The following is a 19,285-nucleotide window of genomic DNA, read 5'->3' on the forward strand; positions in this document are numbered from 1 at the left end:
GTGTTCTACATTGTGTGAAATGAACACTGGTATGAAACCATTGTAGAAATTACCTGAAAAGGAATGTTGTAACATATTTAATATTTCAGTAAAAAGTACTATTTTAGGCATAGAACTATGACATGATTTTCCTAAAAATAGAATGGGTTGACATGCAGGATCATCAAATTAAGGGTCAAAGGTGACAAACCAGGACAAAGGGCATGCAGCTCATTTTCAAGCAATCAGTTCCTAGTTTTTTCATGGCTGAACAAAAGCTTAATTATATAGGAAAAAGAACTTAGTATTGAATGACCAGTTCTATTGGTGGAAAAACATATTTTAAATTTTTTAGATATTTTCAAATCAGTATTTCTTATTTGGGAATGCAAGAGCCAAAATGCTACTTTTATATTTTTCAAACAATTCTTTTATGTAACATTTCTTTCAGACACTACAAAAACATTTCAACTAAAATATTCTATACTGTATAGGTTAAAAACAGGCTTTACTTTTTTGTAGATTTAAAATTTTAGAAAATATGTGTAAATTATGTTTTGTCTTTTTTGCGTTAGGTTCTTGGTGTAATCTCCTTTGCTAGTTAATATCTTGATTTTTAAAAAATATTACATTTATTACACCATTAGATCACTGGCAGTGATGTAAAAGTGAGCAGCCTCTAAAACATCTCTTGATCTTTCTAAAATGTTTATTGAAGCTATTCCAAATGCATGAAAAGTTCTCATTTATTTGTTAATCTCGTGATATAAATTTTTAACCATTAATGTTGTATATCAAAACTTAAAATGTCTATCAAATAAAATTTCCTTGTTAACATTGTACTTATATAGAACTGTTCAGGTTTACTTAAAATCATTTTTGTTTATCATATCAAGAAGCTACCTTAAAGTTTTTATCTTAAAGTTATGGTGGGCCTTCAAAATATATGTGATTAGCTTCTTTACGACACGACTTTTGCCATTATTTTGACTCTTTTTAATCTAAAACCACTATTTTTTTCTTCTATTCAATATGACCTCAACAGTGACTCAGTTATGAGCTTTATTATATGAAACTGTTGTTTGATATGGTAGAAAATACAGACTGCATTAGCAAAACCAACTGTGCCATGGCTCAGTTGTTTTACAACATTCACATTTAAACTAAAGAATTGTGTTTACCAATTAATATTTGTGTCATAGTTGGTACCTTTAAACAATTTTGACAATATGCTAGTTGACTTAAATTATTACTTTGAAATTTTTTATTTTCTAGAATAAATTATGTTTTGCTACAGCAGTTGAAGAGAATGCTAGAGCTGCCCATATCTTAGGTGAAATCAATAAAATTTCCATTTGTAAAATGGTTAAAGTTAAATTCATCTCTATGATTCAATAGCAGTATGACAAATACTAGCCTTTAATTTAAGGTTAACTGGTTTTTAATATGTTACAAATAATTTTTCATTCATAAATATAAAAGTAATTTTGAAATGTTTTTCATAAAGTAGTATAAATTTTTTCCATTCTCTAAAGATAATGTTCAAAATAGTTTAGTAAATGTGAGGTTTCTTGTTTTAGCACTCCTATCTATACCTATGATTTTTCAATTGCATAAAGTCACATGTAAATATTTGTCTTAACTTTAGTTTTAAGTATTTTCTTTTAAATTTTCTGTATCTGTATATAATTGAAGGTACAGCATTTTTAGTTTTATCCAGAGTTACAGTAGGATGATGAGTTAAATTACACAATAATTTACCCTGATTTTGCTTAGATAGCATTTGAATTTAGTTTATTGACTAATCAGCAAAAAAATAATTACAGTGAAACATTTTACTGCATATTAAACATTCCTTTAGAGGACAGTGTAAGAAAACATTTTCTTAAAGCACACACATTCACTGCAATGTTGAACCTCCACATCTAATGTTTTATTTCGTATGTGTATGTGTTATATTTAAGTTATAGTAAACGTAAATAAGTACTGTGCTTTAGGTTTTACTCTGGTGTTTATAGTATGTTTGCTGTATGATTTTAAGTAATCATTTAAAAACTTTTCCCCCCCAACTATTCTTCTAAGAAAGGAAAGTTACATTATTGCCTACTTTGCTTTCCAAAGAATGTATTTAGTTCAGGGATGGCTGAGACACATTGTAAATAGGCTATAATTTTTGTTATAAACCATGAAGTGAATATTTAATGAACTATAATGTGCTTTACCCTTACATTATTTTAGAAAATATAGTAAGAAACAAAAATTTAACCTTTTTTTTAAATGTTGAGAAGTTGTAGTGATGAGAATAAATAATGAAATACTTTTACTTTATTATGGTGAATATTCTTGATTGCTAAATCATTTTTTGCCAACCTAAAGTAACTTTTGCTTTTTATTAATATTAGAAGTAAAAGCTAATATGATGTCAATTGAATTTAAATAAAGTTCTCAGTAATATGTTATATAGCAGTATTTTATTTTATTACTACTCAGTTCTCTGGGCTTAGCATCTTGGCAATTTTAAAATAAATTATAGTGTATAATGCATAGTAGTAAGCATTTTCCTTTACATTGAATAGTTACAATAGTGGATTAACAACAATATGCAATGTACTTGAGAAGAATATTGTTACATATTTTACTAGGAGGAAATATGAAATCTTGGAGTGTTTGTAATGAATGGTGTTAAGTTAGGCAATTTTATAATATTAAGTCTATAGTATATTTAAAATAAAATCATTGAAGTCACTTTATTTGTACATATTTTATGTTTGCAATAGTCAAATGAATAATTCCCTATCACATTCTCTTGGTGAAAAGATTTTAAAGAAAAAATTTGTTTATAAGTCTATTTAATTCATAAAAGGCATCCTAGAGATAGTCAGCCCAGGTTCAGAAATTCATTAAGTCTTTGATTCATTAAAAAATATGTATTGAACACTAAAGAATGCTAGGATTACAATGATGAGCTAAATGTACTCTATTCCTCCCACCATAGAACATACAGTCAAGTTGGGAGAGAGAACATCATGGGCTATTACAGTCAATTACAGTACAGTGCTAAATGGTAGAGGCATTGTACTCAGTATGAAACAATAAAAAAAAAGAGATCTAAGTGGAGGTTTAAATGATGATTAGGGATTATCCTAGTGAAGGGGCAGAGAAGTGCATTATAATATTAAATAGAGATACCTGTGTATAAAATTATAAATAACTGTTTTGGGAGTACTTCGTGCATTTAAAGAATTATTGTCATTCTTTATTGTTATTTCTTTTCAAAAAAGTCACCTATAGTCAGAATATGAACATTTAATATTGTGAATATTTTATATAACATTAACCTAATTCCTATCATAGTTCATATGGATGGATATTAATATCCATATTTAAACTTAATTCTATTTTCTCTTCCAACTCTTTTGTTTGTGAAAAATTTTAAATCATTATTTAACATCAGTGAAATATATTGATATCTGTGAAATAATTCCACCTTTTCCTTTGAAAAGGTTGATAATATTAAAACTACCAATAACCAAAACCATCATGTGTAAGTTTGGCTAATGAAAAATCTGAACATCTTTATCATTCAAATTGTCCGGCTTTCTTTAAACCCAGAAAGCTCATAGTTTGAGCTCTTAAAATTAAATAGTGTTATTTAGCTAATTCTTACACCATTTGCCTTTCACTTTATATTAGATCTATCATTTATAATAATTTATCATCTGACTTATTTGAAAAAAATGTTTGCAAACACTTTCTGTGTTTCTTTCACATCTTTAGAATATGTTATTTTGAACTTTTTTGCAAATATATAAGCAGAGAAGATCAAGTCTGGGCTGTGGGCTATTAGAAAAACATGGGCTAGGTTTTGCTGAAATTTATTTATAGTATTTAAATACCCCCTCACTAAACCAAATGTGCAAAATAAAATTTAATATAGGCTCAATGTAAAGGAAAACTAGTAAGTTTTAATAATGAATTTTGTTAACATTAGGGACTCATCTTTTTTTTAATTTATTTATTTTTATACAGGAGGTTCTTGTTAGTTAGTTATCTATTTTATACATATTAGTGTATACATGTCAATCCCAGTCGCCCAGTTCATCCCACCACTACCACCACCACCACCCCCACCCTGGCTATCCCCCCTTGCTGTCCATATGTTTGTTCTCTATGTCTGTGCCTCTATTTCTGCCTTGCAAACCGGTTCATCTGTTCCATTTTTCTAGATTCCACATGTATGTGTTAATATATGATATTTGTTTTTCTCTTTCTGACTTACTTCACTCTGTATACCAGTCTCTAGGTCCATCCACGTCTCTACAAATGAGGGGCTGTCATTATCGTTTGTCTTTTGGTTGTAAACACAGGATAACTAAAGGACTTAATGCACAGAGGTTCACGTGCCTTTTGTTCACATTCTTCCTCTATTCTTTTCAAATCTTACTCAGTGAGATTGTCATCCTTTGTAAGAAGAATCTTGGGTCAACATTCAGTAGAACTCTGCATTTGGAAAAGCCTCCATTTCGTTTTGAGAAGAAAATTAGATCACAACTTAGAGAATTTACACATAATGATTTATTTTTTGTGATACAGTGTGTAAAACTTAGTTAAGGGAGGAAAGACAGCCCTGGGTGGTAGCAGGTGAGTGTATGCACGTTCAAACCAATCTGTTTTCCAAGCTTTAATAACTCGGACTCGAGGATAAAAATGATAATTCAGTGGTCGTCAGGAATTTTTCTTCCAACCGCTATACTTCATTACTGGGTGACCTCTTTATTGCAAGTTTTATTGTGTTGTGACATCTGCCAGTGGATATATTAGAAACATTAGTACTTGCTCATATTTTTTTAAGGAGAACTGATTTTGCTTATAAAATCTGGGTTAATGCATATTAGATACCTTTAATTAAATATACTCAATGATTAAATGTATTACCTCTTAAAGTAATATTTTTCTCAAAAAGTATTTGAATGTAATAGACCCAGTATCAGGGGTATAGTATCACAATTAGAGTCTCATGATTTATCTTCTAAAAGATATCTGAATAGTCAAATTAGTCCATCAAGGAACACAGTATTATAGGTTAAGTTAATTTTTAACTGTGGTTAAAAAAAAGAATGGGATTCTTGAATTACAGTGTAAAATTAAATATTAAAAAAATTTAAAACTGCATTGTTCCTGAAATCTGAATCTTTGACTACATCTTAGTGGTCTTGTTTAGAATGTTTTTTAAACTACCATCCTTTAATTGGAATGAAAGGCAAGTTTATGCCAATTGGTTATCTAATTTTGCTAGGTGAGTCTTAAATTGTAAAAAAAAAGTTTACAGGTCACTTCACAGAGTCAAAACCTAAGCATTTTATTGCTTTCTAATGAGCCATTAAGCTGAAGAAGAGGCAATTAAATGAGCAATTAATGTAGTACTGACTTGAGCTCTCTGATTTTAGGTTCTTCAGAAGACAATGAGGTCATTCAACCAGGTTTCATCAGCCCCAGGTTAGTCTTTTTTTTTTAATTAAATTTTTACTTAACTAATATTTATTTTAAAAGATCATTGGAGGCATATGAGAAAACATGACAGCCCTCAGGCATTCTCCACTTTGGCAAGCTGGATATGGTACCCATCTTGTACCTACTGTACTCCAGATCACTTCATCTATAAACTGATACTCCCACCAGAATTGCATGGATGAAATCTTCTAATTAGCTCCTTTTCCTCCTGATTTTAGCAATATTAGATTTTGTGATTCCCTTTTCTGTATCTCAGGCAAAACAGATAATATTTAAATGTTAATGGAGCTGAATGAAAAGTATTTGTGGCTTGTTCATTTTTGTAAAGCCCGTAGCAAAATAGGCACTCACAAGTATATGTTGAATTAATTTAAAGCTAGAGACTTGCTCCTGTTTTCAAAAAATTTACCATAACATAAATAGCACAGTCTATTAGCCATGTTTTTCAGGGAATTAGAGAATTTTCCTAATCTAGGAAAGCTCCATTTATTTTGCTTTTCATGAGCATGTATCAAATTTGTTCCTCATTATACTACAAAAATGAGTCATGTGAACTTCTAACATCTTAAACCTACACTTAAATATATATATATATATATATATATATATATATATATATCTCCTTTCATTTATTTAGATGTACTGTAAACTTAGGCTTTTAATGGAGAAATACTCTCTTACATTACTGAAACTAACTGAAAACTGACAATACTGTTTTCAGTAACAGTTTTATTTGTATTACTGTCTTAATGTATTACTCTGGCTTCCGCTCTCATGCAGTTAATGCCTTGGCTCTACTCCTGACTAATACTGCTTTCAAAACTCTTAAGAGCTATGAGATGACAGAGTTTATGAGCATTTATAAGTACAAGTGAAAAGCTGTTATTCTATTATTAAGCTTATCAAATACAGGATTGTAGGTAGCCAGAGGAAAGCAGTAGGGATCAAAAGGTTTAATGAGGAAACCACTGATAGGCATTGCCTTTTGACAAGCACTTTACTTTTTTCTGGAGTGAATCCTTTGACATAGAGATGATGCTCTAAAGAGTACAATGAAAAAGAAGAGGCTGAAAAGTTGCTACAATATTTTAATTTACCAACTCTTTCCCCCTTACTATTGATTGTGGTTTTCCTCTGGGGGCAAATTGGAGGCAGTCCAGAGGCCCTTTTCTCTTCTGCTGGGAAGTAATGTTAACACCAGTGTGTTAAGTGACTGCAATAAAGTTTCATGTCTCTGTTTCCTTGTGATTAAAAAGGGTTGGCCGGGGAGAGGTTGCACTTTCACCAAAAGAAAGGTTATTGCCAGAGATTGCATTTAAGCCAAAGATTTGAACATCAACTGCTCCAGTGTCCTCACTTTGCAGGTGAGGAAACTGAGGCCCAGAGAAGCTTAATGATCCAAGGACACACACAAGGTCATTAAATGGGACCAGAACTCTGGCCTCCGGTTTCTAGCTGGGTGCTTTTTCTCCACAGATTTGCCTCCTGCACAGGCATCTTTAAAGCCTGAAGATTTCTTCTCATTTGCCTCATCTTTTACTCTTGTACTATTTTTTCCCTTCCCAATTTCCACCTACCTGTCCTCTTCCCCCAAATTAACCTAAAGTGGAAATATTAAAAGGAATACCTAGGAAGCAGTCCACACTCCTTTTTTTGTTTGTTTTTGGGTTTTTTTTTGCGGTACGTGGGCCTCTCACTGTTGTGGCCTCTCCCGTTGCGGAGCACAGGCTCCGGACGCACAGGCTCAGCGGCCATGGCTCACGTGCCTAGCCGCTCCGCTGCATGTGGGATCTTCCCGGACCGGGACACGAACCCGTGTCCCCTGCATCGGCAGGCGGACTTTCAACCACTGCGCCACAGTCCACTCTTATTCCAGTTATTTGTTTTGATGAGATTAAGTTTTAAAGGGTAAATTTTCATTCATTGCTTTGAGAGAGAGGGGAAAATTGTATGTTTACATTATTTAGTGTCATTTCTGCAGACTCAGAATATTTATTGCAAAAAGATCTGTAAATTATGAGGCATACCTGTTCAAGTAGTAGAGGTGAAAAATCTGGACTCATTTTTCAAATGAAGAACCTTCATTTTGTGCTATTCTGGGCAAAGTAATGTAATGCTTATTACTAAAAGATTTCTCTAACCTATTGCTGTCTTAATTAAAATCATTTAGGAGAGTATTTGCTGTGCACAATTCAGAAAATATTTGGGAGGAGTAATAATAAAATTTTTATTTTTCTTTTAAATGAAGAAGTATGTTAATAGAATATGATTTTTTGCTATTCCAGTTAAAAAAATAAACTTTCTACAAAATGATGGTGTTAAAATAATGCCCCTTTTCTGAATTAATTTTGTTGCTCTAAATACTTGGCTGAAAGGTAAGGGACCAAAAAGAAGGAAACATTTTCAAATGCTTGTTTTTTGAAATATAAAGGCAATCTTATCTGGCACACTTAAAATTTATTCTAATCGTTTCCCGTATTTCCATAATTTTATTTAATTATACCTGGGGAAATATGTTAACCTATTTAAGGAAAATATTTAAGAGATTTTTACAAGCTGTGTAAAAATCACCAAATTGGAACAATTGTGTTAAGCCAGAGCATTTTGCTCTCAGATAAGGAAATTAAATGAGAACGGAATTTTGCTCTTCGGAAACAAAAACAAATAGCCCCCATATTCTAAAGTGCCTGTGCTATAAGACCAACGCACCCAGTCCAGTACTCCTTTCAGCTGACTCCGTGTTGCAAGAATTTCAAGGAAGTTATTTGCGGGTAAAGTAGTTTACTGAAACGCAGTGGGAGGGATCGGCAACAGTTTGCCCGACGTGCGGGTCCGCAGCCTTTGGGCGGGAAACCTCAAGCCGCGGCCAGACAGCGGGTTCCCTAAAATCGCCCCTGGCCGCCCCCCACCCCCTTCCCCGCCGACAGCTTTTCCTGATCCTCCAGAGGCGCACGGCGATGTTTTCGTGGCTTCCCGAAAGGACGGCGCCAGGGGTCTGTGTGAAGACAGCTCCATTTTAGGCATGGCCTGGTGGGGGAGTAGGGGGTGGAGTGGTCATTCTCTCGGGTCCCCATGACCCCTCCCCCCCTTGACTTCACTTTTTGGTTTGCGGAGACTGACATCTCCCAGATGAAGGAATCAGATTATACATGATACATGTCTGGAAACGCAGGGGAGGTAGTAGGGTGCGTCAAGCGTTGCCTCCATCCTGGTGAAGGCAAAGGTTTCTTTTGTTTGGTGTTCCTCTTGTCGGGACGAAATGACAAATGTGAATGTCCCCTAATTAGTGAGAAATCCTCAGCCTTCTTTGGAACGGCTTGACTTCTCGAGAGGAGGTGGTGATGTGGTGACTAAAGGGAAAGGTGACTGGAGAGAGAACGGGGAGAGGAAGTGGTATGGGCGGGCGGTGGAGGGAAGGGGCAGATACGCTGACCTGGGGGTCTCGGCGACCCTGGGGGCGCGAGCTGCGCGTGAAGATCCGCGGCTGCGAGGGCAGCGCGGGGCTGCAGACCCCGGCCTTGTCGGCCGGGACGCAGAGCACGGGTGGAGCCGCTCGTCGCAGTGCCGCAGCCCCTCCTCCTAGTTTTAAGAAGAACCGAAGCATTGTTTCAGCTGTAATAGAAGTCACTCATTGCTTATAGTTGAAAACAACGACGGTGGGCTCTGGCACCTCTTTCGGCTCCTTGCATTGTACTGTCGGAATTCTTAAAAAAAAAAAAAGAAAGAAAGAAAAAGAAAATATGTACGTTTTTTAAATGTAGAAATCTTAGATTGTGATAACCAACGGGCGTATGATAGGTTATTTCCTTGATTTTTTTTTTTTACCCCCAGTGCATTGAGGATTCTTTGTAGCTACTTGAACTCATTTTAAAGACATTTTGCAAGAAGTATGATAAATCAAGCCACTGAAACATTTGGCTTCCACAAGTATAAAACATGCGTTTTGAGTCAAGCACAGGTCTTTCTGGCACTAAAAACAAGTAGGAAATGAGAAAAAAATTAAAACCAGAAGACTTCAGGAAGGTGACAAATTGGAAAGCGTTCTAGGAGATTCATGGGACCATTTTAGGTGAAAGAAGAACTCTATGAGCTTAAAAAGATGATGGTTAGTTTCATAAAAGGATCTTAGGCTCAAAAGACTGAGGGGGGAGCAAGAAAAGATGAGCCTATTTAAAAGACAGTGCCATATCCCTGAAATGGGGACTGATATTTTCTGTCACTGTCTCCTTCCTTCTCTTCCCTCCCTCCCAATTCCCTTCCCTGCTTCTCCTCCCTCTACCCTTCCTCTTCCCTTCTCTCCCCCTTTCTTTTACCGACCCCACTCCAATCCCCACCCCCAACCAGGTATGTAAAATGCATTTGCCTTAAATTCTTTGTGAATGAATGTTAGAGGATTTCTCAAAGTCCCCAGTTGGAAAAAGCTTTCTACACGACTTGAAAGGCCGATGTCCCTCTCAGGAAATGAATGAGTCGATAACCTCTGACACCAGTGACCAGTCCAGTGAACCCTACCTTAATTCCACTAATACTGGAGGCCCCCAATCAGGCAAAACTGAATCTCATAACCATACCATCCAGTGTGGTTCACTTATGGCATTTCACCCTTTTCATCTATGTATTTATAGGTTTGAATTTCATCAGATTTAACAAACAAGGATTCAGAACCCACCTACATATTTCTGATTTTATGATGATTAGACTATTTTTTAATTAAAAACAAGCTTACAGATAAAACATTGTTTATCATGAATGTGTGTCAGTGACAAAACTAAATTATACTGCCTGTGAATTTTATGATAATTTTACATAAATAGTGGCATTTCCTCAATTTGCATGAATACTTTTCACATTATTCCTGTTACCAGATGTTGATTTTTAGAAGTAGTTCTTTCATTTAAAATATTTTTAAAAACACAACTTATTCAAATTAGTTTTTCTATTTCCTGTTATTCAAAATATTTAACCTGGAATACCATCGTTAAAGTTATTTCATTATAGGTCAGTGTAATCCGTTGATTTCTACTATTAATGCCTAGTGAGTGTTTTGTTAGTAAATAATTTTTTTGAGAGCTTCAGCTTTTGGGACTCTTGCAAAATCATTTACATTTTTACACTTTTTCTTTCCTCCCTACCAGCTGGCACATGGTTATCCCCCCCCCATACACACAAAGTAAATAAAATGAGAAAGCTTTGCCTCCTTTCTTGAGAAACAAAAGAAATAAACAGACGAAAAATCTTTTCAAGTTAAATCAGTCTCGATTGAAGCCTTTTACCACAAACAGCTGAAAATAACATTTATTTATATACATCAATTTACTTCAGATCTGAACTAATTAGTATAAATTTATATTTCATTGTTTAGTATGGGGAGGAGGTGTAAATAGGTGCATTATGTGGATTTTCAAAAGCTTTTAGATTCGGTCAGAATCCCTACGTTTTAGTTTGTGTGAAACAGTGTTAGAGTTAGGAGTGTGTTTGGAGAGACGCGGAGGGGGGTTGCGGGTATAGTGGGGGAGGGTAAGCTCCGTAGCTTTGCCGAAGGGAAGTGGTATCTGTACAGTTTCTCGGTAAACTGCTTGTTTAAGAAAATGGGGGTGGGGTGGGGGAAGAGTAGTGGTGCGTTTTAATGTTTCAAAGACGGGTTTTATATTCTAAAGGAAATCCAGCATTTCTAGTTGATCTATAACATTTACTGTAGTGGTCGATGAGGGAGGCAGTATTGGTGTCAGCATCTAGTAATCAACAATCGTTTGAACCAATTTTAAAGGTAAAGGGTAAGCAGTTTGAAACCGGGGGCTGGCCGGGGAAGGGACGGTAGGAGCCTAACCCGTTATTAAGTTTTCGTTTATTCAACTCTTCTGTCCCCTGGTAGTGGACTTTTAAAATGTCAGGGTCCAGTCAATAAGATATAAATTTACCTTTTTTCTCCCACTTGCCTCCCTTTTTCACCCCCTCCCCCCGCCCGCGCCCGCTGTTTCTCCCCCACCTCTTTCTCTGGCTCCGCAGCCGCCTGTGCTGGCGGCTCCTCTTCACCTCCCCTGCCTGGCGCTCCCCTCCCCCTCCCTGCCCTACGTCGCCTTGCTCTTGGGGAACAATCGCCACTGATTGAGGTTCACTCTATGTTAGGCTGGAAAACTGGGCTGTTATTTAGGAAGTCATTAATCACATCTCCTCCCCCGGAAAGAGATGGCGGAGAAACCTGTGAAGTACAATTCCTTACCAGCCCCCTCCAAAATGTTCCGAAATGGTAAACCTAAACACAATTTGACTACAAGAAGGTGATAGCGATTTTTCCGGTAGCATTTTATTTTAAATTTGAAACAAATTTCAGGTCACAGGTAATTGTGTGCATTTCTCTTATTGTAGGTGTAGGTTACCATTATCTAAAGTTTCATGGGTGTGTAATTAGGTTCAATTAGATCTTTTGTAAATTACATATTTTCCTCTAAGAATGGAATTAAATATGAAATTTGCATCCCAAGCAGGTTTACTGTTAACGGAGCAGCTGAATTCTTAGGGGGAAAAAAGCGTAACGTCGGTTGCTTTATTTAAATGGCTTTTTCCCCCTTAAATGAGATTATTTAGACAGGCTTGTGTGTAAGGCACGCGTGTGCACATATATGACTGTGCCGTTTTTCTAAATCGACGATTCACAAGGACCCTCCATTGTGTTTAAGTAAAAGCACGAAATCGGCATTCTGATTTATCGTAAAGAAGCGTCCCAAATTGTCTTTAAGATAACATGTTTGAGTTTTTCGTGTTCATTCATAAATTATTTTGATGTCAGCATAGATGAAATGGCGATTGGTTATCTCTTCCTCTTGCCAGCCCCTTAAGGATCCGAGGTGAAATTAGTAGCAAGAAAGCATGTAATTGACAAAGTCACGTGTGCTCAGGGGGCCAGAAACTGGAGAGAGGAGAGAAAAAAATCAAAAGAGGGAAAGCACATTAGACCATGCGAGCTAAATTTGTGATCGCACAAAATCAAGATGTTAGATTGATGCAGAAGATCACTCCGTTGCAAAGGGAAAGTTTTCATCTCACGAGTTTGGAGCAGAGGGCCCGTGGGGCAACATGGCCGAAGGTTAATTTTCTTTTCTATTGTTTTACTGTGATTTTCTCTCTTCCTTTCTCCCGCCCTCTCCCTCTCCCACCCTTCTTTGCCCGTCCCCCCTTCCCCTTTTACCCCAATACTGAGCAGTACCCCCCACCCCCCATCGCGCAGTGGGGCTTTCTGCAACCTATTGTTATAGATCTCCAAAAATGTTTTGTACCGCCCACACTGATTCACAACTTGAAAAGCTTTCAGGGGGCTATTGTTTGAATTGTTTGAGTGTGATTAAGCGCAGTTTCAGTTAGTGAGCCCAAGAAAACTTTTATACACCTGCCCCCTCCCCCATTCCACCCCAACTTTAATTGAAAGTTATTGGGGGGGAGGGGAATGCACATTGCAAATAACCCTGGATCACTGCTGCCGCATGTGCATTAACTAGTTCTAACCATCTTCACGATTTCTCTTTCCTCCTCGGGCACGCCGGAGAGAATTAGTTTCGCTGAAAATTTCTCTTTGTAAATGGGATCAGTGTTAAATCAGCAACATGCAAGTAAAATAATCGCATGCTGTACTGTAATATGTGGCCGAGAAACAGAGTTAAAAGAAAACGTACACGTATGTACAGAAACGTGGAAGTTGTGATCGATAGAACAGTGTGGCTTCCTCCCTCCCCCGCTTTCCCTTTTAAGCCTTTAATTTAAAATATTTTCTGCCGAATAAAAGAAGGAATCAACCATTTAATAGCTTTTTTTTTTTCATTTCCTCTCCCCTCCACCCCCACTCCCAAGCAGGTTTTTTTTTTCCTTTCACTGAACTGTATGGGAATACTGACTAACTGACTTTTTTGTCCTGTTCTACTCAGGCGGGGCAAGCAAAGGTGGTGGAGAAGAGCCCGGGAAGCTGCCGGAGCAGGCAGAGGAGGAATCCCAGGTTTTGCACGGAACTGGCCACTGTAAGTGGTTCAACGTGCGAATGGGATTTGGATTCATCTCCATGATAAGCCGAGAGGGAAGCCCCTTGGATATTCCAGTCGATGTATTTGTACACCAAGTAAGACAAACTTTTTTTGTTTTGGTTTGGTTTGGTTTTGGTTTTGGTTTTTTCTCTTCGTCTTCACCTTTTTCATGTGGAGGAGCCGACCGGTAGTTTTGTCAGTGGGCTTACAATAATGTGCCCTTCAAAATCTTCCTTACAGTCACGAGTGAATACAGTTATTAGGGTGTGTGCATGGGCACCTTCCTGGGTGTCTTTTCCTGAACAGAAAATGAAATCTCTGAAATTTCACTTCTGGGTGGTGGTTGACTTGATTAAGCAAGTTCCCCTCTTCTTTCGACAGCGAAATTGCCGTAGTGTAGCTTCCGGTGTTACCGGTTACGATACGTTATGTGGCCTGTGCCTGGGGAATGAGTGGGAAATGAATGAGGAAACAGTGATCTTATTAAGTTTTGGTTTTTTTTAAGCCAATTTGCTGTTATAAGAAATCTGTAGGTCCCTTTATTTTAGACACCTCTAATCACAGTAGCTTCCCCAATTATTTTATATCTGTCTGTCCGGTAGTCTTTTGTAGATTCAAATTAAAATAATTTGATTTCACAGTAAAATAGAGTAGAACATTGTTGGCCTAGTATAGATTTGAAGAAATGCAAGAGAGGATTGTTGGTAATCAAACATTTTAGAAATGTGCTCCGTGTAGGGCATAGGTCCAAGGATACTGTCTCTTTAAGAGACTGAACTCAAAAAAACATGTGGCCAGAGGCGGCTCTAGCTTGTATGTTTAAAATGTGCTAGTGGGCTACTTGGGGTAAATTTCCACTGTTGCTTATATTGTGTTGTAACTTTTTAAGATGCTTAAATACCAAATAGAATGTCATTGCTTCTTATTTTCGAAATTTTACGCAGAAACAAGGAAATTAATACCTTTCCCCCTTTCACTCCTCTGTTGTGCTTAATCTCTTAATAGTAAAAAAAAAAAAAAAAGGTATTTACAGTTTGCAAGCTTGATTATTTCATCGAAAGAAGTTAGAGAAATACAAATTATCTGTAATGAATTCTTAGGAGTAAAGGGATTTAGGACTAAAGAAGTTTATTTTAGCTTGACATCTAAGTTAAAAATAATCGAATGAATGCATATCAGTCCTACAGGTTGACTGACATAGATACATGCAGAAAATAAATATTTAGTATATTTGCATAAAAATTTTCTGTTTTGTTTGATACTATGTTGCATGTTCTTAGTAATAATTTACAACCTCCTTTCCCCCCTAAGGAATATCATCTTCAAATTAAGTATATAAACAATAGAAACATATGAAACCATTCTGTTTTGATCTGTTGTCCTGTGTGCTTGGTAGCTTCCTGACCTTGCTGTGTGGTGTGTGTTTTCCTTTCCTAAAGGCCTGGCTATCATTATTGGCTGTTTACATGTGGAAGGATCAGCATAATCTGTGAATTGAAACAGGGTTTAAATACATAAATAGAACTCCACAGACAGGCTACTGGATTTTATGCCTCCTACTTTATATGGCAAAATGAAGCCACATTTTCTGCTTTTCTCCTCCCTAGACTGAATGACTGAAATCATTGACAAATCCATTTTCTCTCAGGCCCCTGCTTTCCCTGCTTTGAACCTTCTTTAGGTTGTTAAATTGTTCTTTACAATCTCATAAATTTGTTTTATAGATGAATGAAAAAAAATAGCCCTTTTCTTCTTTGTCTGATCACGCCTTGTTATAATTTGGTTTTCTATGTTTACCTTTTAATGTATTCAAATAGTAGACATTTTATTAACTGATATTAATGTTTAGAACAATGAGACATCCAATTTTAAACTATTTAATGGTTGTATGTTGATAAACATTCCTATATCCACTGAATTAAGAAATGCTATATTGCTGGAAAAGTTTTTTTTATATACATAGTGAATAGTTTCTAGAGTACAAACATTGATTACTTATATTAGACTTACTTTAAATCTTCTGTTACACATCATGTATTTACTAATAGAACAGTATTAAAATGATGTATGTGATAAAAAATTCTCTCAAAAAATATGTATTTGTATTTTTCATAAGAATATATTTGGATACATTCTTAGGAAGAAGTATGTAAAAAGTCAGTAAAACTCACGTATTAGCATTTTTGTGATGTAAAAAAACAGGGCAGTAATAATCTTTAAATTTAAAATTAGAAAGTGACATTTTAGGGCAGTTTTTGATGGTTAAAGTATTTGCTGTTTGAAATATATCTCAGTTTTTTCCTAGGGAAAACTATTTAGAATCAGTTGCTTTGTTGTTATTGTTGCTGGTTTTTTTGTTTTGTTTTTCTTTGTTTTTTTTTTTTTTTGCTTCTTAACTTTGATGCCTAGGTAAAGGGATTTCTGTCTTATATTGAAACTTATATAAATTGCATATAAATCATATGAATAATTGTTTTGAAGAAGGCAGAATCCCACTGATTTTAGCCAAGCAGCTACAAGTAACAATTTGATGGCCATAAATAATGTGTGCAGCATCACTTACACAATCAGGTTGCAATTGAGGACCATTTTATAGAAGTTTTTAAGACATTTTAAAAATTATTTTTTTAGCTGCCATTTTTACTGTATGAGCATTTTTGAAAGCATACTAGATTTTATGTATAATTATAAATTAGATTTTTCCCCATTACATCTGTATACTATTTTGTTATGAAAGAATAGGCATCATAGATAATTAGGAATTTTAAATGTTCAACTAGAGTGACATCTAATTATTATTTTAAATATATGAAGTAGTGGCGGTGTTTTTTGACTTTTTGGAAGTACATGTGTCATTGGATTTTTAAAAAAATATTCTAAAACGTTTTTAATAGTATATGTTTGGGGAAATAAAAAAGAAATGATTTTAGTTTCTTTAAAATAATATTTAAAAAATCGTGCCAAGGCACCCAGATATTTTTTCTCCTTTAAAAATACTGACTGCAAAGAACTGCACATCAAAAACAATCAGTTGCTATGAATTGAAGAGAATATATGAGTGTGTTCTTAAAATAGAGCTATACATTTATGGTTAGGTAATTCTATTTATAATTTGTTGGCAAAAATACAACCAAACTTTCTTTTAGTTTCTGTAATGCCACCAACTCCTCAAAAACATGCCCAAGACTTAGGTGCTGTCCTTTCTCTATCTTCAGACTTGTTGATAAATGTAGTGAGACTCTGCCATTTGAGCATGGTATGTGACCATTGGTTTAAAATGACTGTCTTCATTGGATTTTCTAATGTTAACTGGTGATTTAAATGATCGTATTTTTATGGATTTGTAATGAGTAGATGTATTCTGACACGTTAATACTGAAACCTTGATAGCATTCAGTATTTTTAAAAACAACAAAAATGTATAAATGTTATAGTTGTGAATTTTGTCACAGCTCACTGTTTTTAAGGTGTTCCTTAAAATTTTTAGTATTTAAAATATTTGGTGATGATTTAGTTTGTAAGTAGGATAAATTTGTAGGAATTTCTTACTTAAGCATCCAGTGCAAAACACTTGAGTAGTAAGAGTATAGACGATTAATACAGATTTTAAGTCTAGGTTCTTACTCAATTGATTTCATCAATTAGAATACAATTATTTTGTAAGTGCTAATAATTAATACTCCTATCAGTTTATTGTTATTAAGTTTTTAAAAAATTGCCTCCACAGTTAGATTGTGGGGTAACATATCTAAATTACCTGGAAAGGTCTTTGGCAACTTCCTGAAATATTATAATCTTTTAATAGTACTTATATATGTGATGATACTTTAAATGAATCACATGGTAATTAAATACTAGATCTTTTATGGAGAAGGTCAGTATTACTCAATAACTACCTGTTGATGTTATGTAAGTTTTTCTTTACATAGATTTTGACATTTATTTTTAAAGTCATTATCTCAACTAATAAGATAAAAATGATCATTGGAACTTTATTTTGTCCGGAGGGGGGTTGGAATCCATTCTCCTTATTACCCTCTCTACAGCTCATTTGCATAATAATATTTTTTGTTGGGTTATATATTTGGGATTGTTTGCCATCAAATAGGATACAAAGAATTTTTTTCAAATAAATTTTTTTATGTTTATTTTTGTCTGCGTTGGGTCTTCGTTGCTTCACGTGGGCTTTCTCTAGTTGCCGCGAGCGGGGGCTATTCTTCATTGTGGTGCACAGGCTTCTCATTGCGGTGGCTTCTCTTGTTGCAGAGCACAGGCTCTAGGCCCGCGGGCTTCATTAGTTGTGGCATGTGGGCTCAGTAGTTGTGGCTCGCGGGCGCTAGAGCGCAGGCTCAGTAGTTTTGGAGCACGGGCTTAGTTGCTCCGCGGCATGTGGGATCTCCCTGGACCAGGGCTCGAACCCGTGTCCTCTGCATTGGCAGGCGGATTCTTAACCCCTGCACCACCAGGGAAGTTCCACAAAGAATTTTTAACATAAATGTATTTCATTTGTTTCACAGTTTATGTAAGAATTCTTTTTCAAAGAGAAAGAGTAATTTCAAAATGACTGCAATTTAGCTATTATTACTCAGTTGGCTTAAATATTTAATTTGGTTTTTAAGGCTTCAATTACCTTTCAGGTATTGATGTTTTCTTCTTTTGCTCCTTATTTCTGATTTATAGTTTGATCTTTATGAGAATACAAATGCCTATATTACAAAGATTTTATATATTTTATGTTCCTTTTATTACTTTGCTCAGAAAACATTTCAAAAGAGTAATGGAAATAGAAGAAATAAGAGATAAGTTTAAAGCATTTTTATTAATAGTATAGGCTATGAAAACATTTGGAGATGACTAATATTTAAATACATGAAAATTGAAGTGTTATACGACGTTCAGTTGATGTCGCATGGAGTTCGTGTCTCAGTGTTTTTAACATTAATTAGCTACACAATTATGAAAACTGATTTACTCCAATATGCTCATGTTTAAGGGCTTTTCATAATATTTAATTACCAATTTATTAGCCATATTACTTTTGTCATAGTTTAGAGTGAAAACATTTTTCACATTCAGAATAGATATGGTTATATTTTTTTCTTGGGGCTGTTGAAAATGTCAATATCAAAAAACATATTTAGATAGAGAAATCTTGGAAGTTTAAAAATGTGATAATAAACAGTTATACCTCATTTGTTAGTGAGTTACGCATTTTAATATTTTGAAAATGGTTCCTAAAGCTACCAAATTTTCGAGATGAATTGCCCACATGACCAGTTTGGAAGAATCCCAAATGAAATGCTTTGAAGCTATTTAATCATAAAATCACATTTAAAGGCATTTAAATAAAAACTGTATAAGACTTTAATTGTCTTAAAAGATATTGGATACATTCCTTCTGGTTTTCAAATACTGATCCATTTTCAGGAACTTTTCTGTATACTTCTAAAAAGATATCCTCGTTCAGTTCAAACATGAAATGTGAATTGGGTACATAATTAAGACATCGTCTTCACTCCTCATTTTAAAGAGTATTGATGTAACTCTTAAATATTTTCCTCTTACTTACTTTTGATTCTCCTTTTTTAAAAAGACCATTCACAGCAAATGAAGGTGATAAATTCAAGAACTGTTTTTTAAACAAATATGTGACAAGCCACTTATGAGTATTTAGCATAATATCTTTAACCTGTCTTTGACTCATCTCAGAGTTCTTGGGTTTCATAAGAAGTTAAAAACTTGTTTTGTTACCTGGACTCAACATGGAAGTCCTTCGAGGTAAATTT

General features: G+C 35.0%; 1 protein-coding gene across 1 annotated transcript in view; it reads left to right on the forward strand.

Moving 5' to 3' along the window:
* Positions 1-5,441: 5,441 nt before the first annotated feature.
* LIN28B (lin-28 homolog B) overlaps positions 5,442-19,285 on the forward strand; it is a gene marked incomplete at both ends in the record, with an annotated part of 122,329 nt that continues 108,485 nt past the window's right edge. Inside the window, 2 exons of the mRNA XM_081251117.1 lie at positions 5,442-5,475; positions 13,407-13,594. Coding sequence (XP_081107243.1) covers positions 5,442-5,475; positions 13,407-13,594 — 222 coding nt within the window. The remainder of the gene's footprint in view (positions 5,476-13,406; positions 13,595-19,285) is intronic.

The sequence above is a fragment of the Mesoplodon bidens genome (assembly GCF_964165515.1).
Source record: "Mesoplodon bidens genome assembly, chromosome: 12".
Lineage (NCBI taxonomy): Eukaryota > Metazoa > Chordata > Mammalia > Artiodactyla > Ziphiidae > Mesoplodon > Mesoplodon bidens.